This window comes from Diadema setosum, chromosome 9 (assembly GCF_964275005.1).
Source record: "Diadema setosum chromosome 9, eeDiaSeto1, whole genome shotgun sequence".
Taxonomy (NCBI): Eukaryota; Metazoa; Echinodermata; class Echinoidea; order Diadematoida; family Diadematidae; genus Diadema; species Diadema setosum.
The window spans coordinates 31,681,439-31,697,475 of record NC_092693.1 but is presented as its reverse complement, the minus strand read 5'-3'; the positions used below and the strand labels follow the sequence as shown (position 1 = coordinate 31,697,475).

Genomic DNA, 16,037 nt, shown 5'->3' with positions numbered 1-16,037 from the left:
ATACCCTTTTATATTATTTCATTGTTGTTTTTCAAATTATTATCATTATACTCTGTCGTATTGATAACTTGAATTGGGTATGAAATGTTTGCTGGTGTATGAAATAGATGAGATTAGTGGGTTTGTATTAACTGCCGGGAAATTTGATTTGAAGACTTTTTATCTCGGGACTCAATATTCTTCCAAAATTACAAGTCTTGATAATATGACCGACGGACGAGGGAACATGCATAATGTTCAATCCGAAGGCGTGTGAAATGTTAATTGTGAGATCATAGAGGTCCCAGTAGTGGCTGGGGAGCTTACCCCCCCCCCCCCCCCCCGATGTCTGTTGAGAATGTGTAATAACAATGATAATAACAATAGTAATAATAGTAATAACAATGATGATAATAATAATAATAATAATAATAATAATAATAATAATAATAATAATAATAATAATAATAATAATAATGTGAAGTCTTTTTTAGTTTGTTTTTTTAAATGTTGTGTTGTGTTTTTTTTTTTTTTTTTTGCTTGTCAACCAATTTTGGGAGAGAAATGACAGCAAAAAATGTGAGGACCTTTTTCTTTCTTTCTCTCTTTCTCTCTCTCTCTATCTCCTTTTGCTTGTCATGACCCACCGTCATTGGGTCAACTCCCCCCTCCCCCAACCCCCAACCCCCTTGGCAAAAAGCTAGACCCACCCCTGTTCAAGACCAGAAGAACGAAGTCAAGGGATTGAAACCTGTAACTTTTCCACGCTGTTTCCTTAAGTGACATTTCCACACCTTCTACAAATTTATGATTGATGTATCACTCAGTTTTTACATTGTGTAGAATATGAAAATGCATACTTTAACGGTTGACATAAAACTCTGCTTTTGGGTATGTTTTGCAATTTGTTTAATACAATTACATTTTCTCTCATTTGAGGAAAAAAACAAGCAAATTTAATGCTCCACTATCATGTGATCATGCTTATTCAATCACTGATTTGTAAATGTATTTGACTTATCCATATAATAATGATAATAATAATAATAATAATAATAATAATAATAATAATAATAATAATAATAATAATAATAATAATAATAATAATAATAATAATAATAATAATAATAAAAATATCAATAATAATAACCAATGCAGCAAATCCACTCTGTGGAGTGTTCTATAATGGATGCAAAAGAGAGGTTATAAGAAGTATAGAAATTATAATATATATATTTATATTAAAAATGAAATGTAAATATATTCATATAACCTCAGTCTTTTGGTTTATATGTCTACAGATTGCAGTTCTTGAGTCTCGGAATAATGTCCGTTTCTCACTTAGGACCCAAGCCCTTTATCGTAAGAATTTTGACACTTGATTAGGTAATACCCCCCCCCCCACACACACACACACAAAGTTGGTAAAGCAAGTCAGTGACAGTCCATGCCCAAGTGCTGTAAGATGTTGTAGGATCTAATAAGGACGGTGATAATGAGTAGCAACACTAACAGCAGAAGTATTTGTAGTAGTAGTCAAGGGAGGATCCAGGAATTCCCTAAAGGCAGGGGGGCACACAACATTTCTGGTGCTACTCCCGGGGTTCATCTCATTTTTTCTTTTCTATTTCTTTTGTTGTAACAACTAGTAAAGAGGGGGCGCACGCACGGAGCAGTGCACCCCCTTCTGAATCTGCCACTGGTAGTGGTAGTGGTAGTAGTATAGTAGCAGCAGCAGTGGTAGAAGAAACTTTAGTGCTACAACTCCAGTGTACTACATGTACAATGTACTAAACGACTTCCACTGATGACAAAATTAATAATGATAGCAATGATCATGATAATAAAAACAAAAATAAGCGGAAGACTAGAATTGACTAGACTAGAATCTATCATCTGATCAAACCCTCGGAGTGTTTCACAAAGAATTGAAGTCAATCTTAAAAGCTAAGATCTACCTAAAATTATGGTATGCCACTGGTTTCCCTGTTCAGTTTTCACAGCCTTTGAGAGTTACTCCAAATTGTTATCAAAATTAACAGAACAATTCCTTTGTCACTTATTTTTGTATTTTGTAATGGCTGCATGAAAAATTTCCAAAATATTAAGAACCTAGAATAATATTGAATACACACACAGCGTACCATAACATTTTGATCTTAACTTTCAAGATCGACTTAATCTGTACGAAAAACGATCCTGGTTATTAGAATTAAAATTTTATCACATCAAGATCATGGGGTTTTTGGTGGTCTGTTTGTTTGTTTGTTTGTGTTTCATGAATTCATGACAAGCACTAACAGTGGATGACCGGAAACCTACAATATAACTGCACTTGGCTATACGATCTACAATACTTTTCCACTGTAATTCTTATTTTGAAAGTTGCTCTATTAGCATTAGCATTAACACTAGCATTAGCAGAGTTTGTACTGTATAACCAAATCCACACAGTATTGTACATCAACATTTGACAAACTTTGTTCACAGCTATCTAATGTTACCCTTCCAATGCCAATGTATGGTAGGCATATTTTATGATGTCACGCACTTGACAAAAGCCTTATCGGTAAAATGAAAGCAGCGTTTGATTTACAGAGTACATACCTGTCAAACGACTTTCGACATATGTACTGCAATTCATAGTATGGTGAGTAGTCAATAAACGATCATTATGTTGTCAGTAAGTACAGGTACCAGGTATGTGTAATAAAAAACTAAACAAAACAACCTGTTCAAAATGAAGAAGTTGTCATCTTTATTGAAGGACTAATTGCATATACAGTGCACTCCCGTTATAATAAACACGGTTAAAACAAAATTTTCGTTACAACACTGTAAAATTCATGTCCCAAAATTATCTATCTTGGTGTACTTTACCGATCGGATGTAACAGAAGAAAACTTTTGGTCTCGAAGACACAGGGGTCGCCTGTAATAAAAATCTATTCAAACTGAAAGATACATGTATTGCTATTTGGTACATGTCTGTCATTTCCTTTTTTTTTTGCTTTAAACTGTTCATAGCAAATAATGAAACTGCTTAAGAATTACGTTCAGCAGCCAAAAAAAGAGTCATCATCAATATCAGTCAAGTTGTAGTGCTCCCTCCCCCCACTACTCAGAAAGTCATATCATGCAGAAGAGTCCTATGCTGTTTACCACAACAAGCACGATACACTGTACATAACTAACCTTTGACCACTGCACCTTGGAACAAGTGTCTGGCTGTGTGTTCGGCTAGGCTATTTGACAGGTAAACACTACAAAAATAACTCTGTGTGTAACTCTGTGTGGCTGTGTTATTGCTTCCACATTTCTCTAAAAACAAAAACAAAAAACAAAAAAATCAATTTGCCGTAGGCACTATCACCTCACTGTTTACATGTCACACTGCTACTCGATATTAACATTTATCTTTTGCCTGAGTGCAAAGCATGGAACTCGAAACATCTGGATGATTTTCCCTACGTAGTATCAACATTTGCAAGTTGTCAACTGGCAAAATTTCACACACTCCCTCAACGTGTTACTGATATATGTTTAAGGGGAATAATATTTACCCTGCTTTCTGAAAGAAGCAAGTCAAGTGCTTTCATTATGCAAGAAAAATTAAAATGTGTTACATTTTCTTAATGTTTGCCTTATATCATTGTCCAGCAGTGACGTCATAAACCGTCACAGTTTTCTCATCCAGTAATGCTGGCACTGATACTATTAAAGGGATGGTACAGTTTCAGTTGATATGGAGCTCCAACATTTTTGACAATGATTTTTTTTTTTTTTTTTTTTTTAGATGAGAAACCTCTTATAAAATATGGAAGAGTGTATAATAATATTAAGAGGAATTCAAAGTTTATTTTACAAAAATTGGTTTTGATATAGCTGAGACATCCTAATAAAAGGCGGGATTGCTTTGTTTTACTTTGTTTTTGGATGTCTCAGCCATATCAAAACAAGTATTCATCAAATAAACTTTTTATTCCTCTTAGAATTGTATGGCCTAAATTACTTCATAAAGTTGTTTCTCGGTATCTTGCAAAAAGTTAAAAGCTGAATCCTCACCTCAACCAATACTATACCCATCCCTTTAATATCAATAACTTTTGAACAGATTGTTCATTGTGTACACTTAAAGTATATATCATTACTGCCATGAGTGATGGCATAGCGCCCTCTGTGGGCTAATTGTGGGATATACTCCAGATCTAATAACATCAAGAGGGCTTGGAAAACCCCAAGTCATGACTTAAAAGTCTCCACATGTCTGATTGTGTAGCTGTCCTGCAGACTTAACCCTATTCTAACTGGGGGGGTCAAATTGACCCCCCCCCCCCTCGACGTTTCGCGCCACGATTTCGCAACGCGCAAAGATTTTGCCGCGTCGTTTCACGACTTTTTTCATTTGAGTCTCCCGCATATTTTGAGACCAAATTTGCGATGTTCGGATATACTGTTCTGAAGTTATGCAATGTTTTGCATATGCATGTCAACCCGAAAACCGCTCAAATTCATGATTTCGTGTGCAAATCCAATGCAAACTGTGGTTTTTTGTTTAATTGATATAAATTAGATTATTTCAACTTTTAGCCACTGAAATAAATCAATTCTAATGTAGATAAGCTTGAAAAAGTGCCTCCAACAAATTTTGGCAAAAAAACAATAGAAAACAAAAGATCGAAAAAACAATAAAATACATAAGAAATTAACAAAACAATAAAAAACAAAAGAAAATGATTTTGATTGCGCTATTTTTTTACAAGAAAATTGTTTGATGTGTCTTGAGGAACTTTGACACAAAAATTTAATAATCCTTCAGTCTTTTTGATGGAGTTATAGGTGAAAATATGATTTCATGTGTTAATTTGCATAATTAATTTATTAAAAAATATGAAATCAAAATTTTTCTATTGTATGACCATGTAATCTTGTAGTTGACATTCGGCTCTATGTTCAGGCAAAATTTTGCGGCGATCGCGCGATCGGCGGCCGAGATCTGAAGGGGGGGTCAAATTGACCCCCCCCCCCCCAGTAAAAACTTGGTCTCAAATAGCCCAGTTAGAATAGGGTTAAATAATAATCTCAGATACACCAAAACATGGCCAAAACAACATAATAAATCATTATATAAGTGTTGCAGCTTCTTTTACAGATTGCTTGAGAGAAGTTCAACTACACTTGACGTACAATATGTATCATCACAACAGTGATTTCCAGTGATACTTGAATACAAATGCCTAGCATCACACATTCAGCAGGAAATTAGGGGCATAATTAAAAGTGATTATATCTCCTAGATCTAGAGCTCTAACAAAATGAGATTTTCACATGTCATTGAATCTAATAACCATGTCTTCAGGAAAAAGTCCTAAATAATACCCACTATAATAAAATTATCATTCGACTTGCAATTTTACATTTGTGACTATTATTCTTGTGAAAACAGGAAATTTTAGAACTACGGTGCATTCCTGTTCTTTCAAACACGGTAATAATGATATTATTGTTACAACAAAGTAAAAATTCAGGTCCCAAAATCAGCATCTATATATCTTTATATGCTTTATCATTTGACTATCATGCAATTTCAATACAATGAAAGAAAACTGCTGGTCACGGGGACTTTGTTATATTGGGAGTAGCCTATATAGTATTCCGCTGTTCCATTTGTTTGGCTTCGCTCTATTTCAAGTCAAGACAGATTCAGCATGGAGTGTCTCAAGAAAATCAAGCAGCAGTGTACATCACATAACTGATTTCATTAACATTGAACGAAACACAATGCTTTCATTAACATTGAACGAAACACAATGCTTACATTAATATTGTCTTCTAAATAGCTGTTATCTTTTTATTTTAAGAGAAGGAATATCCATGACATCCGTCTCAAGACATCTTTGCTTGTCCATGGTCCCAATTCCAGTTAAAGGAGTCCATAGATGGCGTTGTTCCTAAATGTTGTCAAAATCTTTGATTAGATTTCTCGAAAGTCTCACAACACCAATGTTATCCACCAAGATTCTTCCATTTTGAAGATTTGAAAACTTTGCAGTCAACTCCGGTTTACTGCAGATACCACAGAATTGTGCATGAAAAGGAGTCCACACCATTCCTCACAGGGCGTGGGCAGGAGGCCAGTAAAGTGGTCAGTAATTCTTGCGCACTGGAAGCAGGTTGCATTCCATCGATCTCTAACAGACCATCAGACAAAATTACTGGTTGCAATCGTCGGCAGTTTCAGCTTGGCTAACATGTCATACGCCAGAAGACTTGTCCCCCAGTGGAAGCGCTCTGTAGAGAAGGGACGTTCACACTGTGCAGCATCGGTTTTCAACTCTCGAAATTAAGATCTCATCACGATGGTCTCCACAGGATGCAAAAATGGGTTACGTCATCTCTTTAATGTCACTTTGGTTGTCAGGAAGTTCTTGACATGCCTCGCATTCGCTGTGCCAATTACAGATGCAAGTTCCTGGATGAACAAAGGATTGAAAATTATGTAATTATTACGTGATCAAAGGAGAACTAATCAGACAAGCAACAGCTCAAAGGAAATTTACACACATTTAGGGAAACATTATAAGTGATACTTTGTCTCTTTGAATGTCAGAAAGTCAGATGTCAAAATATTTGTCCTGTTTGCATCTGGAAAAGGACAACCAAGCATCTTTTACTTACATTTAACAGCAATTATTGACAAAGTTGGTTAGAATCTGATCCAATGCAGTTTGAAGACAATGAACATACATGTATCTTATCTTTCCCTTATCCCTCCACCCCCCCCCCCCAAAAAAAAAAAGCTAACAAAAATCATAAAATTATTAGTTCTACAGGAATACCTGGTAGGTCTCTACACCCTGCCGCTATGTATAACTTACAATACACTCTGCATTACTTGAACCAATTAGGATATGAATACAAGCTTCAATGTATGCTATAATTCTATTGAAATGATGAAACTAAAATGCACTTTTCATATATTGGTCTGACATATGCAAATTTTGAATAATAATAATTAGACAGTCTTTTTTGAAGTGCATAAATCCAAACAAACTTATCAATGAGCTCTGAAATAATTCTTCATACCCTACCACAGAAAAAGGGAAACTGCCAAGTTTGGCAAAAATACCATTTTTCTGTTAAATTTTGATGGAAATTTGGAAACATTATCTTTCTATCATATCCCAATGAGAGAACTTGTACCAAGAACTTTGACCAATTGATGTATCCTCTGCATCCCCTGCTTTTTACAATTATTCTTGCCATGTTTGACTACAAGCGGACTGTGGGTTTCAAAAGGAACCAAAACTCTGGATAAATGGCAGATAATAAACAGTTCAAAACATCAGAATACCTTATTTGAGCAGAGGGCTCACATGAATGGAAAAAAAAATAGTCTACCCCACAAAAGCTGAAAAAATGATTAGGTCAAAGAAAAATTGTACTCAAGAAGAAATCTAACCAGAAGTTGAATTGATTGTGTAAGTTGAAATTCATGGAAATCACAAAGGTTTCTCTGATCTCTTTGGATTTGACCTAGACGCGGGAGACTGAATATGAATAAATTTACAATAAATATGTAGTATAAAGAAAAAGCAAAATTCTTGTTGAAACATAACTTTCATATCATATATGCTTCACAAGATAATGATAATAATAATGATAAGGTCTTCTTTACCCTGGGTAGCCTCTTCAGTGTTGCCACTGCTCTACCAGAGAGCCCTGCTATCATTATTCCCCCCTTGTTGCCAGGTACCCATTTATACACCCGAGTCGAGAGAGACATGGTGGGTAAAAACATCCTGTCTAAGGATGTAAGCACTGGGCGGAATTCGAACTCAGCTCCTCCGATTGGGAGTCGGGAGTCTTATCCACTATGCCACCACGCCCCCTTGATTTCCATGAATTTCAACTTACACAATCAAATCAATGGTTTCTTTACTTGTCAGAGTTTTTATTTTTACTGCTAAAGCTATAAGGTTAGAATTAATATCAAATCAACTTAAAAGAAGAAGACTGGCAACAAGGAGAATGGGATGGCAAAGGGGATATTTCCTAATGCTCCCATCACATAGGTTCTATGGATGTATATATACAACACTTGCCTCCACCGAGGCCTCAGTTATATTCTTGATGCTGCCAAATTTCTGCAGGAGACGCTTGGCCTTGACCGCGCCCAGCTTGGGAATCGTCTGCATGGTCACGAGGAGACTGCTGTCGATGGACTGGGTTTTCCTTCGGATGAGGAACGGGTTGGGGTGAGGCTTTTGCTCATCCAGGACCTGAGGAAGTGAGCAAACATTGTTAAATGGGTCCACCCGTCATGTGTCCACATGACATTTACATTATGAACGTGTATTTGAGAGCAAATATATACAAATATATACAGCCAATACTTTTGGGACCTGAATTTTTACGTTGTTGTATAGGGAATTTCTTTATAACCATGTCCATTGTAACAGAAGTGTAGTGTACATACCACATGAGACATACAACTTGAGAATGCCCCTTGCAACATTTCTTTGTTTGAAATGTGTTAATGCTTTAAGGTTTCTCAAGGGACAGAGAGTTAAAGGTATTGTTTACCATTGGGAGCAGTGATTTAAAAAAGGTTTTTGAGGTATCACATTTGATGCATATGTCTAGGTCAGTTGTATCACAAAACATCCTACCATGTAGAAATGTTGCAATAAAGCCTAAAATATAAGAAGATATAAACCATAACTGTAAATAGTATATAAACATTTTTATTATAACTATTGTTCACATTTTGTATACAATACTTAACATTATTAATTATACTGATTAAAATTTTTACATTGGTCGTTTCTATTCCTAACTCACATTTTAGAAATATTTTGAAGCACTAAAACTAGGTTTTTGTTTCATCTGCAATGGTAAATAATACCCCTAAATGTGACACTGAGCTGATGCAAAGATGATTTTTTTGTAATCAAGACTGTGAATACCAAAGGCCATGGTGTCATGTACAGAAATACTATCCCTTTTCAGATTGAGCTCAGCACTGAAGACTGGTTATCACAAACTCACCATCCTAGCCAAGAGGCCTGCTGCCTCCGTTTGGTTCGAGATGGGAAGAATCACCATTCCAAGTTCCAGGACAACAAACTTCTGCAGGTCAAGGTAGTACTGATCAGTCATTGGGGTTTTTTCAACCACCACAACTCCTTTCAGTTTCTCCACCTAGGGTGATTGACAAGGCAAATTAGTGCTTTCCCTGTTCTGATTGATATGCCTTTAAAGGGAAAGTAACTGTCATTTCTGCTTCAGCTCCCCCCCCCCCCCCCCCAAGAGAAATGACTGTTCATAACAGGATAGATTCTGAGAAAGTTACAAATGCAAGTCACTGCTGTCATCACGGAAATTTTCACAGTACATTTATTTTCAAGTATTTCGCACTACTTTTGACTAGCGTGAATTCTAAATCTTCACAAGCTTATCTGCACATTTTTAATGGGGTAACTCTATTGCACAGTGCAAATTCAAGAACCAATGAATTTGTTTTGAACTGCTCAGCTGAAAAAATTGATCGCGCAAAAACATTCTCGTTTACAGTAGATTACTGTATACGCTGTTATTTTCGCGTACAGATATTTTCGCGATAGAGGTGGGCACAAACTTTTACGCGAGATGTTGTTTTGGCAAATTGACACAGAGCCCATCATAAGCGCACTATACCTTGGCACATGATGACATTTCGTGTGGTCTTAAATTCGCGGTCCAGCTGTGGTTCGCGAAATTCGCGAAAAATAAACCCTCGCGAAAATAACAACTTATACAGTATCCTATATCACATCGGCTGTATACTGCTGCGTTAAATCCATTACTTTCTATTTTGTCTAAACAAGTGGCATTTTGGATGGATGCAAGAGTATCCATTCAGTCCACAAGCACACACCTTCCTCAGCTTTGCCAGCTTCCGCCGGTAAGCTGTTCCTGCAACAAGGTCACTTTCAGAGACGTAGACAACTGCCATTTCACTTGTTGGGTAGAAATCTGCTACTCCAAGATCATCTTCAAATATAACTTGTATCTGTGCTGCAGTGATGGTTAATTGTAGAACAATAAACACAATAGCTGAAGGAACTGAAATAGAGGGAGTTTGGGCAAATCAGATATTGTAGTTCTGTTGACTTTGGAAGCCATCAATGACATGTACATTTATAAAGCAACAGAAAAGTATATAAAAATATATAGATGATAATTGAAGGACCTACATTTTTACTTTGTGTTGAGAAGTTTATAATATCTGCATTTTGTTTGCACTGTATTACGATACTTCAATCATAGCACCTCTCTTCCTACTGCCAAGGCTTACATGTCTTGCCTATTAAGGTAACTGCTTGAGATGCAGGACTAGTTTTGCTGTTCTTCTTTTGAACCTTTTCAATCTTTTCAGCATCAATTTTTAGACCTTGGATGCAAATCACAACACCATACTCAAGAAAAGGATGGACAAGGGCTTTGGACATAAATTGATAATGAATCTATTTACTGTTGGTATAAATCTACAAGTGTATTTAAAGTGGTGTACTTGGCATGTTCTCCTTTTTTTTCAACCATGTCAATACTGTATTAAATCAGGTAGGAGAACAAATCCAAACACTCCCTGTCTTATAGGACTATTTCCCCCCTAGCCCACATAGATGCCTGTACAGTGACAGGGCTGTGTAGTTATTTTTCCCCCAACATATTGTACTATCTTTTGGAATGGCTCTGCAGTAGGGTCTAGAAAGGCTGTTTCCACTGAAAAGTGTAAGATCTTGACAAGCATCCAGTTCAGAATGCAGTGTAAACTTATGTCGATCCACATCACTACCTCGCGCAGCTTTGTGGAATTGGGATCCATTCCACCTGCGGTTGCTGACCAGACACCCTGGGGGCACCCTTCCACCGTCATGAACAGGTGTGGCAGGAACCTGAGACTGGAAATCCTCTGACATTTTACTGTGATTTCTCCTGAAAGACAAATTGTCATAAACTGTCAATGCAAAATCACATATTTATCTCCTGTCAAATTTTTTTGTTATATTTATCTTTATTTTCATACTTCTGATTTTCCGCAACTGTCTGACTCTAGATACAATTGTAGGGACTTATTTTGAACCATTTATTATCAGTGTTTCCCCCTTCTGTTATAACATGTACCACCCCTCTACTCACCAATACATCAACCCACACTACATACATATTCACATCCACATGCATCCACGCACCCCACCTATCACAGACACACCACATATCACGTGACATTTTCCCGCTCTTTTCACTTCACATCCATTGGTCCCTGTAATACTGAAAACATGCCAAAATCACCCAAGCCTACACATCATTTACATATTATGAATATTTAGCTGTAACCTTTGTTTCCTTATTTGCATGTTTTGTTATGTTGATTCTGTATATGAATATTCATGTTACAACCTGGATTTTCATGTGAACTCATGCTAAATTACGAAGAATAAACTGGCTACAAGTTAGTTAGCCAGGGGACTCCTTCCAGGTACCACGTGTGTGCTGCTCTAGTCTGCTGTTGGTGTACGTGTGATGAGTGCTAGAGAGCTGAGAGAACCCGAGCCTTACAACTGGTGGCAGCGGTGTGTTTTTCTAGCGCTCTTTTCCCCAGAGAAACAGGCAGCGTTGACCAGCAGCCACTAATAGCCAAATTTGAGGCTATATTTTCACCCTTCTTCGATTTTTGGCATTTTACCGTGCTTCATGTGAATTTTGCTCAGCTTTGAAGGATTTTCATCGCACTTTGTTGGATGCAGTTCAGCACACCTATACTGAATTTATACTCCATCCTGCTGTGATTGAAATTCGCCCTTCATCGTGAATTACTTCACTTTTGCCAGGAGTTGGCAGAATTTTGAGCAAAGTGGTGATATTTCGGAAGTGTGTTTTCACTGTGAATTCTGGAAGGATCAATTCTACTCTGCTTGGAGTTCGCATGACTGTGTCTACACCGTGACTCTACAGCAGTTGAGAACACCCAGTATATACCTGAAGGCAAGTACCTCATCACTGCAACACATTGTGAGGATAGACACAAGAGTGAATTTTGATAGAGGTGAGCCATTCAGAGTTGTTTCCCCCCTGGAATTTTAACCCTTTGGGTGCATGAGTTGGAAGACTGTACTACATTTTCTCTGCTGTATGAATGCTGGTTTCCCGCTTCTTGTTGCACTCTCCTAATACTTACCTTCTGGTACGAGACTTGTGATGAGGTTGAGTGGACATCCTTAAGTGCAGTAAGACTGAAAGCATTGGATACAGTACAGCTATTTTTGGTCTCCCTACTTCATTTGGCACACTTTTGATATGAGTACATTCAAACTTGATCTCCCCGAAGTCTTCACGGGAGAAGATGGAAAGAACTTTGGGCAATGGGTACGTAGACTTGAAGTCGCAGCTGAAGTCCTTCCCCAGTCAGAGAACAAGCTTCATCTCCTGCTCCCAACTAGATTGGCAGGTGCAGCGTTCACTGTGTGGGAAAGTATCCCAAGCTCAGATCAGAAAGACTACAACCTAGTAAAGAAGAAATTGGCAGCAGTCTTTGGGAATACCAATTATCTCACAACATTCAAATCATGCATTGACGCACGCAAGAGACGGGGAAATGAATCCCTCGAAGTGTTTGCAGCCGCAATTACCACACTGGTAGAGGAAGCATTTCCAAACTATGATGCTGCAGGCAAAGAGGGTGAGAAGTTCAGACGATTTGTGGCAGGTATTGACAAGGCACTCCAAATTAAAATCCATGAAATGGGAGCGACAACATTTGAAAACGCACTTGACATCGCTGTACGGGTGGAAAGAGCAAGTAGCATTGGCAAGACAGCATTGCAGCCAGACCAAGTAGTCGCATCCACATCTGAGAAAGAGGATCACATGTTGCTAAAGCTTGAGAGAGTTTTACAGCGTTTGGATGAAGTTGAACTCAAGCTGGAAACACTGCAACTGAAATCCAGCCTTCATCGTTCTAGAAGTCCTCACCAGCAACCAACCATGCCACACACTTTTGAACGACATTCCAGACCGAGACACAGATATCCCAATGACCAGTGGTACCAGTCAGCTCGGTCATCCAGCCCACAAAGATCACCCGGCCCAGGACAAGTACATCAAAGTCATTTCAGGTCACCAACCTCGCATTACCACTCACACCATCATCGTTATCGGTCTCCAAGTCCCCCTCCATCTCACCACAGACGACAAGATTTCAACGAACATTGGAGTCCACAACCCAGGTCAAGCCCATCTAGACACAGATCTGATGGGAACAGAAGATCATCGAGCCCCGACAGATACCAATCACAGAGTTCATACTGGGAACAGTACTCCAGGGCACCACACTGGCAGTCATCACAGGGTGATAGACATCGGCAAGACAGAACAGAGCCTCGGTATCCTCGCATGAACCACAGTCCTTCACGAAGAGTACACTTCGATGACCAGGGAAACGATTGGTAGTTGGTGATGAGGGTCAGTCATCAACTACGTCAACACAGAACAAACAGACCCAAACCCAAAATCCAGCATGCCAGCCATCCGCTATGTCTGTAGATGACACACGAGGCAGACGTCATCCTTCATCTCCTCCTCCGTACATCCCAGCGATTGTGGATAACACATACATTTTGGCTTTTCTTGATACTGGTGCCCATATATCACTGATAAGTTCAGACTTCTACTACTCAATTCCAGAGAGACAACGAAGTCCATTGCAGAAGGCCGCAACCTCAGTGTCATCAGTCACAGGCGAAGCCATCGACACCATTGGCATAATTTCACCGACTGTACATCTTGGAAACAGAGCCATCAAACATCTGTTCTTTATTGCAAGGAACATTACTCACCCCTGCATTCTTGGATGGGATTTCATGTCAAAACATAATGCCTGCATATCCACCCTTACCTCAACATTCTCCATGCCAGATGTGAGTATTCCACTCGTCGATCGCCATCAACACCAAACTCCATTGACGTGCAATGTTTCGCTTATCGGGAAGGCAGTCCTCCCTGGAATGAGTGAGACTCATGTTCATGGCCGACTGGTACCATCACAGCCTGACATCATCCCAGGAGACTACGATGGAATCTTTGAGCCCTCCATCCATGAGCATCTTTCCATAGCAGGTGCGCGGTCCTTATCTCGACCACAAGACGGTGTCATCCTGATCAGAGTGATAAACCCAACACCAGATGTGGTAGAGATACCAGTTAAGACCAACCTTGGGCAATTCCATTCGATCACAGGAGAGGAAGGAGAGGAGTACGAAGTCGTAAATGATGTAGTTGCAGTCACACAACCGAACTCTACTTTCCAAGCTTCATCAATGCTCACCAAATCAGACCTGACCAAGGCGGAATACGAAAAGGCTGAATGTCTACTTAACTCATGCTCAGACGTTTTCAGCACCTCGGCAGATGATATTGGACAGACAGACTTGACATACCACACTATCACAACCTCAACCAACAACCCAGTGCGGCAAAGAGCATACCGAACTTCACCCACCATGAGACTTGAAATTCAACGTCAAGTTGATGATCTGCTCAGACGAGGCATAATCGAGGAAAGTTTCAGCCCATGGGCAAGCCCCATCGTGATGGTGAAGAAAAAGGACAACACCTTCAGATTCTGTGTGGACTACAGAGCACTGAACGCAGTCACTGTGCGAGATTCTCATCCAATCCCTCGCCAAGACGACTCTATCGATGCCTTGTCCTCATCGTCCTACTTCAGCGTCATCGACCTCTCATCTGGATACTGGCAGGTCCAACTACACCCTGACAGTAAGGAAAAGACAGCTTTCACCACGGGCACTGGCTTATATCACTTCAACGTAATGCCTTTCGGACTTGTAAATGCACCAATGACCTTTCAACGCCTGATGGAACGTGTCCTCCATGGATTACATTGGTCTACATGCTTGGTGTATCTGGATGATTGTATCATTCTTGGCAGAAACTTTGAGGAACATCTTGTGAACCTCCGCGAAGTTCTCCAACGGTTCAGAGAGGCAGGACTCAAGCTAAAACCGGCAAAGTGTCAGCTCTTCAAAAAGGAAGTGACATACCTGGGTCATGTGATCAGCCAGACAGGAGTTCTACCCGATCCAGCCAACACCAAGAAAGTGTCAACATGGCCTCGACCAACAAATCCGACTCAAGTAAGATCATTTCTTGGACTTGCATCATTCTATCGTAGATTCATCTCTGGTTTTGCTCAGGTGTCATCCCCTCTCACAGATCTCACCCACAAAGGAAGGCAGTTCATCTGGACAGATGAGTGTGAAGATGCCTTTAACCACCTAAAACTGGCCCTCACAAGTCCACCACTTCTTGCATACCCCGACTTTGGCGAAAAGTTCATTTTAGCCACCGATGCTTCCCAAGACGCAGTCGGAGCCGTCCTTTCTCAGATGCAGGAGGGAAAGGATCGAGTAGTTGCCTACTACAGCCAGAAGCTGACAGAGACACAACGAAAATGGTCTACCTATGACAGGGAACTCTGGGCAATTGTGTCAGCAATTCGTCATTTCAGACATTACCTCAGAGGCCAGGACTTTACCATCATCACAGACCATCGACCCCTCTTGAGCTACAACAAGGTCCCAATCCAGGACGACTCATCTGGGCGCAGAGCGAGATGGATAGTTGAGCTGAATGCCTACAAGTTCACCATTACACATCAGAAAGGCACTGCACATCAAAATGCAGATGCCATGTCACGCCTACCAGAGCACTCTCCACAGGCCATCAGTATGGTAAACACACGGTCCTCCACACGAAAGTCATCCACACATCCGCCAGACCAACACGAGACTCAACCACAGGCAAGTCAAATGACATCCAGTACAGGGCCAGAGAACTTCATCCTCGACAACCACTATGCTGACTTGAAATACCAACAACAACATGACCGGGATATTCAGAGAATAATCATGTATATCAATGACGGACATCATCCAACGGTGAGAGAAGTTCGTCGACAGACCCCTCGTTTACGGCGTCTCATGTGGCAATTTCCAC

The 16,037-nt window shown here is 39.5% G+C and overlaps 1 protein-coding gene across 1 annotated transcript; it reads right to left on the bottom strand.

Annotated features, from left to right (window-relative positions):
• Positions 1-5,708: 5,708 nt before the first annotated feature.
• On the bottom strand, positions 5,709-10,953 carry LOC140233124 (Fanconi anemia core complex-associated protein 24-like). The gene is made up of 5 exons (XM_072313239.1): positions 10,819-10,953; positions 9,898-10,032; positions 9,030-9,182; positions 8,084-8,260; positions 5,709-6,450 (listed from the first exon to the last, which is right to left on the bottom strand). Exons 1-5 carry the CDS (start codon positions 10,897-10,899, stop codon positions 6,370-6,372), a joined length of 627 nt encoding a protein of 208 aa, XP_072169340.1. The 5' UTR covers positions 10,900-10,953; the 3' UTR covers positions 5,709-6,369.
• Positions 10,954-16,037: the final 5,084 nt, after the last annotated feature.

Coding starts and splice junctions, on each gene's coding strand:
- LOC140233124 (XM_072313239.1), bottom strand. CDS start 10,899: ATGACGGTGGAAGGGTGCCCCCAGGGTGTCTGGTCAGCAACCGCAGGT. Junction 10,033..10,818: donor ATTCCACAAAGCTGCGCGAG/GTAGTGATGTGG, acceptor ACTGCAGCACAG/ATACAAGTTATATTTGAAGA. Junction 6,451..8,083: donor TAACTGAGGCCTCGGTGGAG/GCAAGTGTTGTA, acceptor TTGTTCATCCAG/GAACTTGCATCTGTAATTGG.